At 38.2% G+C, this 18,944-nt stretch overlaps 1 protein-coding gene across 1 annotated transcript in view; it reads left to right on the top strand.

Annotated features, from left to right (window-relative positions):
* Nucleotides 1–18,944, top strand: part of Usp32 (ubiquitin specific peptidase 32) — a 152,570-nt gene that overhangs the window by 32,550 nt on the left and 101,076 nt on the right. Inside the window, exons 3-4 of the mRNA XM_036195555.1 lie at nucleotides 12,885–12,990; nucleotides 17,417–17,535. Of these exons, the coding sequence (XP_036051448.1) occupies nucleotides 12,885–12,990; nucleotides 17,417–17,535 (225 nt within the window). The remainder of the gene's footprint in view (nucleotides 1–12,884; nucleotides 12,991–17,416; nucleotides 17,536–18,944) is intronic.

The raw sequence follows: 18,944 nt of genomic DNA, 5'->3' as shown, positions 1-18,944 counted from the left end.
AAATATGCTAAGCTTGTAAGCATTCTTTTCCTTTCTTTTCTTCTTCTTCTTCTTCTTGTTTTTGTTTTTGTTTGTTTGTTTGTTTTCTGAGACAAGGTTTCTCTGTGTAGCTTTGGAGCCTTTCCTGGAACTCACTCTGTAGCCCAGGCTGGCCTCCAACTCACAGAGATTCACCTGCCTCTGCCTCCCACATACTGGGATTAAAGGCCTGTGCCACCACCGCCTGGCTTAGCATTCTCTTTTTAAAAATAATGTTTATTATTTTGTAGTAACTACACAGATGTATTGTTATTCTAAGTATGACTAAGGGTAAAATTTATAAAACAATAAAAGTTATAGTAGGAGTTTTAAGCTTGAGATGACATGGAACCTTAATTCTCTGCATTATTTTATTATTTTTAGCAGTTTTTTTTTTAGTTTATTTTTTGTTTTTTGGTTTTTTGTTTGTTTGGTTTTTTTTCGAGACAGGGTATCTCTGTGTAGCTTTGCGCTTTCCTGGAACTCGCTTTGTAGCCCAGGCTGGCCTCAAACTCACAGAGATCCGCTTGGCCCTGCCTCCCGAGTGCTGGGATTAAAGGTATGCGCCACCATCTCCTGGCTATCTTGTTTTTAGTGTCATGAGCATTTTGCCTGTATGTATGTATGTATGTATGTATGTATGTGCACCACATATATGCCTAGTGTCTGTGGAGGCTAGAAGAGTGTTCTTAACCACTGAGCCATCTTTCCAGCCCCTTTTCTTTATAAATAAACTTTATTTAAAAAAAAAAAAAGCCCAGGATAGCCAGGGCTACACAGAAAAAGCCTGGGGTGGGGGATTCTTTCAGATGGTAGTGTCACATGCCTTTAATTCTAGTACTTGAGAGGCAGAGGTCAAGGCCCGCCAGGTCTACAGAGCTAGTTCCAGGACAGCCAGGGCTACAAAGTCATATAATTTCTTGTTCTGCCATTATTTTAGATTTGTGGCAGCATTAGAATTTTTCCTGTCTGTCTATTGGGCTCTGTTTTAGTATGAGCTTCTATTCCTCATATTCCTGCTTTCCTTAATAAGTTTATCTTGAGTGCTGCTATAATAGAAAAAATGTTGAATTTATAACTTTTCATTTCAAGATATCATAAGCTATTTAATACTATGGTATGACCTGCCAATTAGAAAGGGGGACATAGCCAGGTATAGTGGTGCATGCTTTTAATCCCAGCACTAGAGAGGCAGAGGCAAGTGAATCTTTGTGACAAGGCCAGCCTGGCCTACACTGTGAGGCCCTGTCTCAAAAATTAATAAAATAATGAAGTGACTAAATCAAAGTTCATAGTAATTAATAGAAAATACTTCCAAATTCACAGACTGTTCAGCTCTTTTTCCCTCTTAGCTCCTTTGCTTAAAGTCAGAACTGTCTCATGTTGCTAGAAAAAAATTTAGGTCACAGTATTTCATCTCCTTGGATTGTATATAAACATCTATCTCTACACATACATATATACCTAAAAGCAGATTTGTGTCTATTTTCAAATTAGGTTGTCTTTTTATTGGATTGTAAGATTTGATATAGACCCTTTTATAAGATACATGACTTTCATTACTTCATGGTGCCTTTTGAATCACAAACTTTTAAATTTTGGTGAAGTTCATTTATCACTTGTGCTGTTCCTTCTTTTTAAGAAGCCATTGCTTTATCTAATGTTACAAAGATTTACTCCTGTATTCCCAAAAAGTTTTGTGGTTTTAGCTTTCATTCATTGAGTATGAATTTTTGTGTATGGTGTGTTAGATCCAAGTTCATTCTTACACATGTGGTTGTGCAGTCTCAGGACTCCTTGTTGAATAGACTATTCTCTTTTCATTAATTGTTCTGATAGGGCTAGTGAGACAACTCAGCAGCTAAAGACACTTGACTTGTCCTGATACACTTGCTGACTATCAATCAACCATAAGATTTTAGTGTAAACTAGCCGGGCGGTGGTGGTGCACGCCTTTAATCCCAGCACTCGGGAGGCAGAGGCAGATGGATCGAAACCTTTATTTATGGCTGGACTGGGTGGCATACTTCTTTAATTCTAGCACTCAGAAGGCAGAAAAGAAGCAAGTGGATCTCTGTAATTTGAAGGCTAGCCTAGTACACAAAGTGAGTTCCAGAGCAGCTAGAGCTACACAAAGAAATTCTGTCTCAGAAACAAAATTAAATAAAAAAAACTTTATTTAAGAATTATAGCTTGTGGCTGGAGAGATGGCTCAGAGGTTAAGAGCATTGGCTGCTCTTCCAGAGCTGAGTTCAATTCCCAGCAACCACATGGTGGCTCACAACCATCCATAATGGGATCTGGTGCCCTCTTCTGGCCTGCAGGCAAACACGTAGGCAGAACAGTTTATACATAATAAATAAATAAATGTTTAAAAAAGAAAAGAATTATAGCTCATTGATTTTTTTTTTTTTTTTAAATCTTGTACCAGTGTCACATCTCCCCACCTACCTGATTGTCCTGATAACTCTAATTTTGTAGTATGTTTTTTAGTAGTTCAAGATGGTTTTGCCTATTCTGGATTCCTTGCATTTCCATAAGTATTTTTTAAGATCACCTTATAGTTTCTGGGGGGAAAACGGCAGTAACTTGATAGGGATCTGTAGATTCATTTGGGAGAATTATCATTTATAATTTATGTCTTTTGATCATGAAATTAGAATGTCTCCTTAATGACATTTAAATTTTTTCAGTATATACCAAATACCTATCAATCAAACAGCTCATGATGTTTATATGATTGAAAATTAAAAAAAAAATTATCTTCTGAACTTTAAAAAAATATATGTATATGTGTATGTACACATGTGTGCAGGTGTTTGCATAGGCTAGAAGAGGGTGTTGGATCCCCTGGAACTAGATGTACAGGTGGTTGTGAACTACCAGATGTGGGTGCTGGGAACAGAACCGTAATCCTGAAAGAGCGCTTTACTGCTGAGCCATCTCTCCAGCCTCTGAAGGAATTTGTTTTGTTTTGTTTTGTTTTTCAGGACAGGGTTTCCCCATGTAGTTTTGGTGCCTGTCCTGGATCTCGCTCTATAGACCACGCTGGCCTCGAACTCACAGAGATCTGCCTGGCTCTGCCTTGAGTGTTGAGATTAAAGGCGTACACCACCACTACTCGACTGAATTGTTGAAGTCTATTTATTTGTATTTTATTTTAGAGTATACCCATGTGTGTGTGTGTGTGTGTGTGTGTGTGTGTGTGTGTGTGTGTGTGTGTATGTGCGCGAGCGTCACAGTGCATGTGTGAAGGTCTGGGGTCAACCAATAGGCGTGTGCATGTGTGTTATAGAGATCAGAGCACAGTTTTCAGGAGTTATTTCTTTTGCTTCCACCATGTGATTCCCAGGAAAGGAACTGTCAACTTGTCACTCCTGACAGCAGGTACCTTAATCAGCTAAACCATCCCATTTTAACATTATTTTGTAGTTGGCTGTACTGAAAGGACTAATAGTGGGCAGCATTTACTTAAACTATTTTATGAGTAGATGGAAAGTTTCTGTTTCAGTTCTAAGTAGTAATTTCAACTTTGAAAAATTTACATTTGAAGAATAATATCTTAGTTTTCCTCCTTTTCCTCTTTTCTTTTGCCCTCTGTTCCCCTTCCCATGTAGCTGCCTGGAACTTGCCTTGTAGCTCAGACTGTTCTTGAAGTCACTGTCTGCCTGCTTTAGTCACCCCAGTCCTGGGATTAGAGCTGTTAGCCACCTGCCCAGCTAATAACAGTGTTTTAAACAGTTAAATGTTTCTTGGGCATGTTGGCATCAGGCCTTCTCACTTTAAAGAAGCAGGATGTTGAATATTAAGATACATTAAACTCATCTTATACAATAGTAGATCTGGTTTATAATCTTGTCACAATTTACTTATTTTACTCTTTGTTAATTATTTTCCATAGCCATTGAGTTCCCTCTGTGGGCACGGTTTTGAAAACAGGTGACTAAAATTGTAGCAAAGAGCCTGGTGTGGTGGTGCTTACCTTTGTCTTAGTTAGGATTGCTGTTGCTATGAAGAAACAACATGACGAAAAGCAAGTTCGGGAGGAAAGAAAGGTTTTATGTGGCTTCCATATCACAGTTCTTCATCAAAGGAAGTCAGCACAGGCTCTCAAGCAGGTCAGGAACCTGGAGACAGGAGCTGATGCAGAGGCCATGGAGGAGAGCTGCTTACTGGCTTATTTATCATGGTCTTCTCAGCCTGCTTTCTTACAGAACCCAGGATCACCAGCCCAGGGATGGCACCACCACCCTCCCACATCAATCACTAAGTAAGAAAATGCTTGCCTGCAGCCTGAGATCTTTTTTTGTTTGTTTGTTTGTTTTTGTTTTTTGAGACAGGGTTTTTTCTCTGTGTACTTTTGGTGCCTGCCCTGGATCTGGCGCCTGTCCTGGAACTCACTCTGTAGACCAGGTTGGTCTCAAACTCACAGAAATCCACCTGGCTCTGCCTCCAGTTCTGGGATTAGATTCAGTTTTAGTTCAGACTGGTTTGTCTTTTAGGGTTAGGCAGGCCCAGGGGTTACGGAAAACATGTTCCTTCCTCCCCTTTGTGTTCATATTAATTTCCTCTTCTCTGCAGCTCCTGTTTTCAGTTCTGTCAGAGGTGGAGACTTATCTAGTTTGCTGTGCCACACACTTCCTGAATTTATCTGTATCCAAGGAGGAGATGATATAGGGACAAGGAAGGCAGAGGAGGTGAAGAAGAAATGGGAATTCATCTCATTCTCTTGGGACTCTAGTAGCTGTGATTAGAGCCTACTAATAATATCTCCCAAAGGTTTCCAGATCATATAGTTTCTGGAAGTTGCATGTAGCATATGTCTGGAGTTCTGGGGATTTTGGATGTTTGAGAGTTTCAAGTTTATCACTTCTTACCCTGTGTGATATTTTTCTTTTTTAGAATTAGAGAAACCCTTCCTTTAGCACCATTGGTAAATTCATGTAGTCATACATTCTTGGTTATTTGCTTAAATGTCAGTTTGAGATATTCTTCAGATTTCTTTGAAAATTTATTTTGTGGAAAAATTATTCTAATGCCAATAATACTGGAGATAATTATTTACTATCTTTTGTTTTGTGACAAGTGAAGCATTATATTTGCCCTTGTGATTTAATAAAATAAAACTCTGTTGATAACTGTTTGATACTGTCACAGAATTTATTAAGTCTTGATTTTCTTCTTTCTCATATTTACTAATAGTTGAGTGATAGATAGTGTGTAGGTCAGTACAAGGTACTGAAGATTCTAGGTCAGACCATGAGCTGGTATGGATTTAAAAAGAACTTAGCTTGAACTTTCCTGCCTTTTACTTTGGAAGGACAGGTCAAGGTAATAACTATTATGTACTGTAGTTTGCTTAATACTTGTTTAAATGGGACAGTTTTTCACTGTTTGACTCTTGCTTACTATGAATTTTACATTTAAGAAAATAGGAATGTTGCTTAGTAATTAGAGCAGCTTGCCTTATGGCACTGAGAGAGAAGATAGGGAGACAATATGCTATTAGATTAGATATTTTTCTGTCTCAGGGGCTTGGGAAAACTTAAAGTAGCCTAATTTTTCTTCAGAACAGGGAGGCTCATTGATGGGATGAGGTAGATAGTGTGTACCAGTGTGGGTTGGTTGGTTGGTTTGGTGGCAGCTTTTAGTTTGCAGCAGGGCCTCAAACTTACTATAGAGCAAGGAGTGACCTTGAACTACAACTGATGCTTTGTTTTTTGAGTGCTGGGATTCAGATGTGTACTACCATGCCAGATTTTCAGAAGTCTACTACTCCTACTACTATTTTTATTTTATTTGTGTGTATGTGTGTGCACGCATGAGCTGTATGTGCATGTATGTAGTTTTTATAACTCAGTCCACATCTGAACTTCATAGTTGGATAACCTGTGTTTTCTGTTGAAAGGTATAGGCTTCTTGGTAGAGTAAGACAGTTGAAACTATATGCAGTATAGTATGCTGCTGTCTAGCCATTACTTTACTCCTAGAAAGTTTATTTGGAAAGCTATTTGAAAGTGTTTTTTGTTGTTGTTTTAACTGAAGTTTAATTCCTATTACTAATTTTCATTGCATTTTTCCCTCTCCCATTCCCTTTCTGAAGGTCAAGACTATTTTTGTAATAATTACTAGCCCATATATTTGAAGGACAGTAAAGTATTCATTTAATGTGCTTGACCTGTTTGCCATCAGTGACAGTATTAGTTACTTTTCTGTTGATGTGACCAATTACCTGATAAGAAGCAGCTTAAGGAAGGAAAGTTTTATTTTGCTTTATAATTGAAGGAGGTCCTGGTCATTATATGGAGAAAAGATGGCAGCAGGAGTGTCAGCATGCCATTCACATTGTGTCTTCAGTCAGTAGGCAAAGAGCATTGTACCATGAATCTTAAAAGGTCTTATTAATAAAAACAAACCTGGAGTCAGGTACTGGGGTCAACGCTGGAAGATCAGAGAAGCAGAACAAGCCACAGCCACCTCACCTTGCCAATTCCTCAGCTGATCTGGTTTCCTCAGACTGAAAGTCTTTGTGTCTTCATCCAGAATGAATCTCAGCTGAACTGCTGCTAAAAGTCTAAAAGCTTAACCAGCTCTAGTTCCTGGTTTTCACGCCTTGTATACTTTTCTGCTTTCTGTCATCACTTCCAGGGATTAAAGGCATGTGTCACCATGCATGGCTGTTTCCAGTGTGGCTTTGAACTCACAGCGATCCAGATGGATCTCTGCTTCGCAAGTGATAGGATTAAAGGCATGTGTGCCACCATTTTCTGACCTCTATGTCTATCTAGTGGCTGTTCTGTCCTCTGACCCCAGATAAGTTAATTAGGATGCATAATATATTGGGGGGCACAATATCACCACATGACATGATGCTGGTGCTCAGTTTTCTGCCTCTCTCTCTCTTAACACTCATCTCTAACCTGTAGTATGAGATAGACCACCTTCAGGATGGATCTTCCCTGTTCTGTTAGACCTCTTAGGAAATATCCTCACAGACAACCCCAGAATTATCTCTTAGGTGACACTAAATTCATTCAGGTAGCTTTTTTTAGGGGGGAGGGGGTGAGCAAAGTTTCTCTGTGTAGCCTTGGCTGTCCTGTCCTCACTATGCAGACAAGGCTGGCCTCCAACTCAGAGGTCTGCCTGCCTCTGCCTTCCAAGTGCTGGGATGAAGGGTATGCACCACTACTACCTGGCAAGTCATCATATTAGCAATGAAGACTAGCCATCATGGTGCATTTTTTCACTATATCTATATGTTTATTTTTAATAAAGTTTTATTAGAATATGTTAATTATATGCAATAATGGATTTTTTCTTAGATTTTCATACATGTATATAATGTATTTTGAGCATTCCTTCCCTATTATCCCCATGTTGTTCTACTGATCTCTTTCCAGCTAGTACTCTTTGTAACAGCTCTGGCTGTCTGCAACTTGTTTTGTAGACCAGACCAGCCTCAAACTCAAAGAAATTCACTTCCTGAGTGCTGAGATTAAAGGTTTGTGCCACAACCGTCTGGCCAGTCCTCTTATTCTTTAATTTTTTTTTTTTATTTGTGTGTGTGTGTATATGTGTGTATGTGTGAGTGTGTGTATGTATGTTAGTATGTATACCTGTGTTCATTTTAGTGCCTGTGAAGTCCGAGTCCCCCAGATCTGGAGTTATAAGCAGTTGTGAGCCAGCCAGTGTGAGCCATCCAACATTGGTGCTACCTTAACTTTAGAGTTATCTCTCTCCAGCTTCCTACTTTAATTTTTTTTGTTTGGTTAAGCCAATGAGTTTAATTAGGGTTACCTATAAGAGCATTGGCAATTTAACATGGCTGTATCACTGAAGAAAATTACTATCCCTCTGCTAAGTAAGCATTAATTGCATATTGATCTTCAGGGAGGGTTGGGCTGGACCTGTGAATCCCTTCTAATTTCCAGTGATGGAATGTTGACAGGCACAACCTTGTGTAGCAGATCAGAGCTGCTAGGAGAGTTTTAGGCCATGTCATGACCGGAAGACATGGTATACGTTCTGTCCCTTCCTTTGCATCATGTGATCTTTCTGCTTCTTTGTCTGCAGTGTTCCCTGACCCTTGGAGAGGATGACAGTGATATCCTGGTTATGGCTGTGCATTATACTTGTCACTTGTTCTCAGTGTTATGTGCTTTGCAGTAATTGCCACCCACTGCAAAAAGAAGCTTCTCTGACTAAAGCCAATGGCAGGACATAAACATAAATATTTAGAAGTCAGTTTGATAGGCATATTATGCCAATTTAGCAAAACAGCAGTAGTAGCTTCTTTGCTAGGACCTATGTTCTTCTTAGCCCTTCACTTTTCATTAAGTTTATAGTGCCATCTCCTTAGATCTTTAGAGAATATAGTGCTATAATAGCCAAGGTTGTTAGTTTTCTCTTCCACCAGATAGTAACAGTTAAATCCGAAACATACAATAGCACAATTAGCAATTGGTATAAAGGAAACCCAAACAGAAACAGTTTATTTGAAAATGAGCTTTGGACCTGGCTATAATGCTATAAGCACTGGGGAGGCAGGAGGGAAAGCAAGTGATGCTGCCTCCTGAATCCTAGGATAACTGTTGTGGGCCACCATGCCTGATTCAGGTCGATTATTGCATTCCTATACTTACCCTCAAACTTAATTAGTTCATAATATAGGTGGAAAATACAAACATTTGCAGTAGTATGCTTTTAAATAATCTTATAATTATTGTTGTTAATTACTCAGTATTTTTGTCACATTAGAATTCAAGCAGAATTCTGGGGTTAGCCAGGGGAAATTTGGTTAGAAATGATTGAAAATGTTTCCAGTATTTTAGTCATTTTAATAAATGACTGATTAATATACTTCAAAGTTGGGGATGGTTTGTTTATTTGTCTTAATAACTAGAAGGATGTGTGAATTATTTAAAAGATATCCTTAGGGTAAGAGCTTGCTTAATTTTCAGTCCGTCTGAATTATCTAGGTAATTTCGGCCTGAATTATCTGGGTAGTTCTATGAGGCTATAGATTTGGACCTCAGGTGAGTCACTTCTCTTTAAAGGGGACAGAGAAGTGTACCATGCAGAGTGTTCTATATCTATATTTGAAAGCTAAGAAAATGCATTTTTCTTACCAAAGTATACATTTAAAACAATTTGACTGTCATTTATAGTATGGTATTTAATAGATTTAGAAATTATTTTCCTTGCCCCATTAAGTTCCCAAAAGTAATTCCACCATACTCATATAACCTTTTTTTTTTTTTTTTTCTATTTTATACTTCTTTCTCTTGCAATGTAACTATCAAGATCAGACACTGGAGAAATGGCCCAGCGGTTAAGAGTGTTTCTGTTCTTCTAGAAAGCCTGAGTTCAGTTCCCAAGATGCATATCACAACTTCTTTTATTTTATCTTCAGCTCCAGGGGATCCAACTCCTTTTGTGGCCTCTGGGTACCCATACACACATGGCACACACACACATAGAATCATATATAAATCTTTAAAATAGCTAGAAACTATGAAAAATACTTTTTTTGTAAAATGTCAATGCTGCTGGTCAGTGGTAGTGCATGCCTTTAATCCCAGAACTCAGGAGACAGAGGCAGGCAACCCTATCTACAGAGTGAGTTCCAGGACAGCTAGGGTTACACAGAGAAACAGAGATCATTGTTAATTAGACTCAGCACGGACTTTTTGTTTTTAACAGTCTTAAAAGCAGTGACTTGCTGGAGGTGGTGGTGCACACCTTTAATCTCAGCACTCGGAGGCAGGTGGATCTCAAGGCCAGCCTGGTCTACAGAGCAAGTTCAGGACAGGCTCCAAAGCTACACAGAGAAACCCATGGGGGGAGGAGGGGGGAAAGCAGTGAGTTTTAGCACAAATAATTGAACTAGAAAAATGTCACATTACTTTTCAGTTATAAGAAGCCTGAATTCATATCTGAAGGTGTTCATTACGATTTAGAGTATATAATAATTAAGAGTTCAAAATAAGAGATAATGTTTTCTCTACTTTATTTTAATTAAAAATAGAGTTGTTTTTGTATTCTGATGTTTTCTGATCATGGTTTCCTCTCATCTCCTCCCAGATCCTCCTTACCTTCCCAGCCTTCAAACTCCACACCTTTTTTTCTCTGAAAATAACAAGCAGGCAAATTAAAAATACAAGCAAACAAGAATAAAACAAAATGAACACCTTAAGAAATGCATTTGCACACAGATACACACACACAACCTATAAAAACAAAATCTAAAACCGTAATATGCAAGCAAAGAGTCAGTAAGGTTAAAAAATAAAGTCCAGCTGGGCGTTAGTGGCACACACCTTTAATCCTGTCAGGTGGGGTACAGAGGTAGGTGGATCTCTGTGGCTTCCAGGCCAGTCTGGTCTACAAAGCATTCCAGTACAGCAAAAACTATTACACAAAGAAACTCTGTCTCAAGAAACCAAGCCAAACCAAACCAAAACCAAAACAAAACAAAACAAACAAACAAACAATATGAGACCAAAAATATTTTTTGAGTTTGTTTTGTGTTGGCTGTCCTCTGCTGGGCATAGGGCCTGCCCTTAATTATTGTTTCTATACCCAATGAGATTCCCTTGGAGAAACTAATTTTTCCTTTGCAAGCTCTTGCTAGTGGAGGTAGCTTCTTGGTTGGGGATGGGAGCTTGTGTCTACTTCCCCATCTTAGTATTGGGACCCCCATCTGATTTTAGATCCGTGCAGCCATATGCACGCTGCCACTGTCTCTGAGTTCGTATGTGCATCAGTTCTGTCTTAGGGTTTCTATTGCTTTGAAGAGACACCATGACCACGACAAGTCTTATAAAGAAAACACTTAATTGGCATGGCTCACTTAGAGTTTTAGAGGTTCAGTCCATCATCATGGTATGCAGGCAGACATGGTGCTGCCTAGATTTGGGCTTGTAGGTAACAGGAAGCTAGCTGAGACACTGGGCAGTATTCTGAGCATAGGAAACGTCAAAGCCCACCCCCATGGTGACACACTTCCTCCAACAAGGCCATACCTACCCCCAACAAAGCCACACTGCCTAATAGTGCCACTCCCTATGATAGTGAATCTTTCCAGCTTCCTCTTTGCAGAATTTCCTGAGCCCTGAGGGGAGGGATTTGATGAAAACATCCCATTTAGGATTGAATGTTACAATATCTCTCAATCTCTATACATTTTCCAGCTGTGTGTCTCTATTAGTTCTCATCCACTATAGGAGAAAGCTGCTCTAATGATGGCTGAGCGGGACACTGATCTATAGGTATAGCAGAATGTCATTAGGCATTATTTTATTGCTGTGTTCATTTAGTAGAACGATAGTATTTGATTTTCCCCTAGGTCCCCTCATACAACTGTGTTCACCTAAAGCTTACTATTGATTAGATATTTCCTGAAAAATCATTTCTTCATTAAGAAATTTAGATCTGCAAAATTTGCTCTTGAGTAATTGAGTTTAATAGAATAATATTTGCAGAAGATTGTTTGCCTAGAAAAATGTTTTTGTAGATAAAAATGAATTGATGGATCACATGTTCACTAAAAATTTAAGTGGAAAAGTATTTGTTCTTATGAATATTACATAAAGTTAAGTTTTGAAGACATTAACTTGATGTCATTGACGACTTTTATTTTCCTTCAATAATTAGGGATTGAGCCCAGAGCCTTGTACATGCCAGAACAGTGCTTTATCAACTAAGCTATATCCCCAGCCAAGTCCTGTTGACTTTGAGTCGGGTTCTTTAAAAGGCATATTAAAGTTTACTCAGGAAAAATATTTTCTGAATCAGAAGCCATGAATTTATATCCCAAATAGCTGAGTTTATAGACCCGCACCACCAAGACATGTCTTGCTTGTTTTGTTTTGAGACAGTGTCTCACTGTATTGCTCTGGCTGGCCTGGAACTCACAATGTAGAACAGGCTAGCCTTGAAACTCATAAATATGTACCTGCCTCTGCCTACTAATCATTTGGATTATAGACATGCAACACTTCGCTCAGCCCTTATTTGTTTATTTTACATGTGTGTCCATGCCATGGCATACATGTGGAGATCAAGAAAACTTGCAGAAATTGTTTCTCCCCTTTTATCTTGTGGGTTTCAGGGATTGAACTCAGGTTGTCAGACTTAGTGGTGAGCTCCCTTACCAACTGAGTTGTCTTACTAGCTCATACATAATTTTTGAGTAAGTAAATTTTGTTTTGTTTTTCGAGACAGGGTTTCTCTGTGTAGCTTTGCACCTTTCCTGGAGCTTGCTCCATAGACCAGGCTGGCCTCAAACTCACAAAGTTCCGCCTCCCGAGTGCTGGGATTAAAGGCATGTGCCATCACCACCTGGCAAGTAAATTTTAATAATAAGTAATTTGTAGTAATTTTTAATGAGTCCCTTTTATGTCTATAGTTTTTATTCTATTATAAATATTATAGTAAATTTCTGTTAATAAATTTTTTATAGTTTATAATTCTGAAAATTAGGGAATGTTCTTTCTAATCAAAATAATAAATGTGTAAGTGTAGCTGAAGTTAAAAGATACTCTGTAATTGCATAAATTCTTCATCAAATTATTGCAGCTATCAAAGGAAATCCCCCCCCCTTTGGATCTTGATAAGGATCTAATTCAAAATAAGTAGTCAGTTGTGTCATCCTGTAATGTGTGTGTGTTAGAATGGGTGGGCACATTAGCTGAATGTTGTAATAAGGTACATGAAAAGAGAGAATCATTATCATTATTTCACTAAAATTAATTAACCAGAGCTTTATCTGGAGATGGAGACAAGGTTTAGTTAAGGATGATGATACCTCTTTTCCTAATAACTGAAGCATTTCTAAGGTTGGCTTTCTCACTTTCTTTCTTCAGGTGATTTACTGTTCTTTTGGTGGAACATCCAAAGGGCTGCACTTCAATAACTTAATAGTGGGACTCGTCCTCCTTACGAGAGGCAAAGATGAAGAGAAAGCAAAGTGTAAGTTCTTTTAGCTTAGTGATAATAATATCACATGTGCAGAATAATTAACCTCAAAATCTGAAAGACAAAGACTGAATGGCTGTTTCTCCAAAGATACACAATTGACCAATAATCAATTCAGAAATGTTCAGTAGTTAGTCATCAAAGTCAACTGAAACTACTGAGATACTACATTACACTTTAAAATAAAATATAATAACAGTGCTGACAAACATTTATAAAAATTATAGTCTGTTGTTGGTTGTTTTTTATTCGTTGCTTTTGTGGTGCCTGCTACCCAGCTCCCAAATAAATACATACACTGAGGCTTATTATGACATATAAATGCCCAGCCTTAGCTTGGCTTATTTCTGGCAAGCTTTCCTTAACTTAAATTATCCCATCTACCTTTTGCTTCTGGGCTTTTTCCTTTTCTTCTGTATATCTTACTTTCACTCCTACTCTGTGGCTGGCTGTTTGGCTGGATAGCTAGCTGGCCCCTAGCATACTCCTCTCCTTGTTCTCTTTCTCCTTCATCCTTTCGTCCAAGATTCTCTTCCTATTTATTCTCTCTGCCTGCCAGCCCCTCCTGCCCTTTCTCCTGCCTTGCTATTGGCCATTCTTCTCTTTATTAGACCATCAGGTGTTTTAGACAGGCAAAATATCACAGCTTCATAGAGTTAAATGCAACATAAAAGAATGCAACACATCTTTGCATCATTAAACAAATGTTCCACAGCATAAACAAATGTAACACATCTTAAATTAATATTGCACAACAGTAGTTCTTAATCTTTGCTGTTGTGAGTGTAAAATGATAGTGTTACCACTTTAGGTTTTGTTTTTAGTCACTTATTTTTGGTGCTGGTAATTAAACTCAGGGCCTATCTGGATAGATTTTTAAAAAAAAAGTAAGTTTCTGTACAATATAATCTTACTTTACAAGGAAAGGAAATCAAGCACTGGTTGATCCATGCTGAAACATACATAAGGCTTAAAAATATTTTACTGAGGGGCTGAGGAGTTGGTTCAGCAGTTAAGAGCATGTATTGGTTCCTTCAGAGGACATGAGTTTGGTTTCAGTGCCCATGTCATGAGGCTCACAGCTGCCTGTAACTCCAGCTCCAGAGGATCTGACACCCTCTTCTGGCTGCTGAACATACTTCCATATACACATATATACGTAAATAAAAATATATCATTTAAAACATATATCTTTACATACATACATATATATTACTGAATACTGGGTGCTATTTATAGTAGATCACATGATTATAGTTTCGTGATGTTTCTAGAATAAGCAAATCCATAGAGGCAGAATATAGTAGGTGAGTGACACTTAGGATACCTGGCAGACAGGGAAATGGATAATAAATAGTTGCTGATAGGTATGAGGGGTTTTGGTTTTTGCTTCCCCCTTTTTTGTGGTATGAGAGATCAAGACCACAGCCTCATACATGCTGCTACTCAGCTACATTACCAATAGGTATGAGATTCCTTTTTAGGTTGATAAAAGTGTTCTGAAATTAGTAGTAATTGTATAACCTTGTGTATGTACTAAAAATCACTAAAATGTGTATTTTTAAAAGATTAACTTTTCACTAAGATTAATTATATTTCACCAAGGCTGTTAATTAAAAAAAAAAATATGGCTGGGTGTGGTGGCACATTCCTTTCTTTTTGTTTTTTTGAGACAGGGTTTCTCTGTGTAGCTTTGAGACTTTCCTAGATCTCGCTTTGCAGACCAGGCTGGCCTCGAACTCACAAAGATCTGCCTGCCTCTGCCTCCAGAGTGCTGGGATTAAAGGAATGCGCCACCACCGCTCAAATGTGTTTTGTATTCTTTTTTCTTTTTTCTTTTTTTTGGTTTTTCAAGACAGGGTTTCTCTGTATAGCTTTGAGCCTTTCCTGGAACACACTCTGTAGCCCAGGCTGGGCTCGAACTCACTACCACCACCACCACCCAGTGGCACATGCCTTTAATTCCAGCACTGAGAGGCAGAGACTAGGTAGATATCTGTGAATGTGAAGCCAGCCCAGTATCCATCATGAGTTCGAGGCCAGCCAGGGCTACATAGTGAGACCCTGTCTCAAAAAACAAAACAAAACAAACCAACAAAAAAACCTGAAGACATAAACTTAGTAGCCTGTATTTTCCTTACTTTATAAAATAAAAAGTTCATATTTCACCTTTGGAAATTAATTTTATTCTGTAAATTAACTGTGATCAAAAAGTATTTTTTCTGAAAGTTTCATTATACATCCTATGTTGCCTGGAATACTCATATATCAGCCTTCTATCTTGCCAGACTAAAAAGGATTTAAAATATAGAGAACTAACCACATATGGTGACATATACTGTCATTCCAGCACTGGGGAGGCAGAGGCAGGAGAATGGCTCATCAGATGTAGCTCAGTGGTAGAGTACTTGGCATGTACAAGGTCCTTGATTTTATTCCCAGCAGAAGGGAGAGATCTAATATGCATATGTATATATTTCTATATATAAGCACTATACAATTTTATGTATTTAGGTACATTTTGGAATGTTTGAGGGGTCTTGGAACCAAGGCTCCATGACACCAAAGAGACTACAACTGCAGTTTACCTTTCTGTATGACAGTATTCAAACCATAACAACTTTTCAGTAATACATTAGATAGGTACTTTCAGCTAGGCAATAATGGGATATACCTTTAATCTCAGCATTGGGGAGGAGAAGGAGAAGAACTCTGTGAGTTCAAGGCCAGCCTGGTCTACAAAGTAAGTTCTAGGACAGCCAAAGCTATTACACAGAGAAATCTTATCCTGTGGGGGAAAAAAAAAAATTCTGTCATCTACATTCCCCATCTTGATGTTAAAAAAAAAAAAAAGGAAACAGTTTGCTCTGTTTGGTTGCACATCCCTATAATCCCAGCACTTCGGAGATAGAGGCAAGAGAATCAGTAGTATTTCAGGGTTATCCTAAGCTACATAGCAAGTTGGAGGCTATATGACACACTGTTTTGTTTTGTTTTGTTGGCTGGTTTTTTGAGACAGATTTCTCTGTGTATCCCTGGCTGTCTTGGAACTCACTCTGTAAACTAGGCTGGCCTTGAACTCAGAGATCCACCTGCCTCTGCCTCCCAAGTGTTGATCAAAGGCATGTGCTACCACTGCTGTCATGACACCCTATCTTTAAAAACAAAACAACAAAAAGAAAATATGATGAATTATCTTTTATGTCTTTTCAAAATCCCAGTATTTCTGCCCTTCTTAGAGATTAATGCTCTCAGGAATTTAATGACCTCTTTTACCTTTTGCACATTTTTATGTCTTATATTCACATCTATAATCATATTTTCAAGAGTTTAGCAGGTTCTCAACTTCTAAAATGTCTGATTATTTTGAAATTTGCTTTTTCCCTTACTATCATATTTCTTAATGCTTACTGGTCTTGAAGTACCTATTCTGTTTAATTGCTGTGTGGAATTTCATTATCTATACTCACACATCTCAGTTTGTTTCTTTTCTCAATAAATACTTTTCTTGTTTCCAATTTTTACTCTTACAACAATAGTTAAGTGAACTCCTTGCATTTTGTGCACAAGTATCAACATTCCGAAAAGTTAAAATGAGATTATGTAGAAGTAGAGTTTCTGACACATATCTTTATCTTTTCTAGATTTTGGCAAATTGAGAATGGTTACAATTATTTATGTAGTCATTCACATTTTATAAAAGATCCTAGCCAGGGGATGGTGGCACATCCTTTAATCCCAGCACTGTGGAGGCAGAGGCAGGAAGAGATCTGAGTTCAAGACCAGCCTGGTCTACAGAAAGGTTTGAGGACAGCCAGGGCTACACAGAGAAACTCTTTCTCAAAAAAGAAAGAAAAACAAAAAACATTAAAAAAAAAAAAAAAGAAAAGAAAAAAAAAAAAAGGGTGGAAAAAAGAGACGGGGAGATCCTGTTTGTTCCAGTCTTTGCTAACACTTGGTATTAATTACATGTGTGGGAAAAATACCACGACAGGCAGTGGTGGGCACACCTTTAATCTCAGCACTTGGAGGCAGAGGCAGGCGGATCTCTGTGAGTTCAAGGCCAGCCTGGTCTACAGAGGGAGTTCCAGGACAGGCAAAAAGATACATAGAAAAACCTTGTCTTGAAAAAAAAAAATACCACAAAAAAAAAAAATACCACACAATTATTTTGAAGAGTAAATTATGCAGACAGGCATGGTGGCACACACTTGTAATCATAGCTCTCAGGAGGCTGAGGCAGGAGTACTGTAAATTCAAGGCCGGCCAAGACTGCAGAGCAAGGCCATCTCAAGAAGAGGCAGAGGACGATGAAGATGGCGACAACAATAATAATAAATACAATTCTTTCTCTTCTCTCTTTACTTTTACTACCTGTACTTGATGTATGTTAAGATTAATTTATTTTTATTTCTTTTAGATATTTTTAGTCTCTTTTCAAGTGAATCTGGGAGCTATGTGGTACGGGAAGAAATGGAAAGAATGCTCCATGTGGTGGATGGCAAAGTCCCAGATACACTCAGGAAGTGTTTCTCTGAGGTATATTTAAAGATTTATATTTCATTTCTTAATGTTGATGAAGTATTAACTCTTAGTTTGTGTTAAATGTGGATGATGGATGCTTGCATAAGAAGGCTCTTAGTATTTTTATATTTAATGATTAATGTTTCAACTCTTTATGTGCTGTGCTCAATAAAGAGTTATTTGCATTATCTAATAGTCCTACAGGAAACTAAATTGGAATAAGGGGACCAGTATTGGTAGGGAGGAGTCAGGTGAGTGTTGCTTTTTAAGATAATTAGAAGAATCTGTCAGATAAAGTGAAATTCAAGAGTTTATGTCTCAGATGGGTGTGGTGGTGCACACCTTTAATCCCAGCACTTGGGAAGCAGAGAGAGGCAGGTGGATCTTTGAGTTAAAGGTCAGCCTGGTCCATAGAGTGCGTTCCAGGACAGCTAGGGCTGTTGCACAGAGAAACCTTGTCTCAAAAGAACCAAAAAAACCACACACACATAAAAGAGTCCATGCCTCTCATTGCTGCTGTGTTTGTGAATTAGAAAATCCTCAATTCTGGGACTGAAGAGATGGCTCAGTGGTTAAGAGTGCATGCTACTCTTCCAGAGGACTCTAGTTTGAGTCCCTGTTCCCAGTTTGGGTGGTTAACAACTTCACAGCTCCAGAGAATCTGGCACTTTGCTCTCTGGGGGCATCTGCCCTCATACACACACATACCTGTACACATGAACATAATTTAATAATAACCTAAAACTTAAAAAAAAAAAAAAAGAAAATCCTCAATTCTCCCATAAAGGCAATTAATTGTTTATACTTACATTATGTGCTACACACTCCCACACAGGTACACTGACTCCATTGCACATGCAGGCTCCTGCAGAGATCATAGGTGTGCCCTAGATCCATTTAGCATTTCTATGTGTTAGGTATTAATGGATAGATTTCCTATATTTTTGGTTCTGCCATACTTAACTTGAAATTGCTGTAGAAGTAGTTTAGTACTTCACTATAAATTTGGCTATACTTTGTTTCTTTCTGGTAACAAAAAATTGCTAGTAAAAAAAAAATCTGCTGGGCGGTGGTGGTGCACGCCTGTAATCCCAGCACTCGGGAGGCAGAGGCAGGTGGATCTCTGTGAGTTCAAGGCCAGCCTGGGCTACAGAGCTAGTCCAGGACAGGCTCCAAAAGCTACAGATAAACCCTGTCTCAAAAAACAAAAACAAAACAAAATCTTAGCAAATTGAATTAATGGATTTTTCACGAAGATAGCAAATGCATTAATATTCTATTTTTTTTTTTAGAGAAAATAATATCATTTACATTTGAATAAGACTTGTTCAGACATTCTTATTTTGCTGATGGTAACTAAAAGTAGTTGGCCAACTGTTCCTTAAAATTATTGACAGTAGCATATGCATTAGGTGGTAATCAGT

Source organism: Onychomys torridus, chromosome 8 (assembly GCF_903995425.1).
Source record: "Onychomys torridus chromosome 8, mOncTor1.1, whole genome shotgun sequence".
Taxonomy (NCBI): Eukaryota; Metazoa; Chordata; class Mammalia; order Rodentia; family Cricetidae; genus Onychomys; species Onychomys torridus.
The sequence above is the reverse complement of the archived record's forward strand: the minus strand, read 5'-3'. Positions and strand labels throughout refer to the sequence as shown.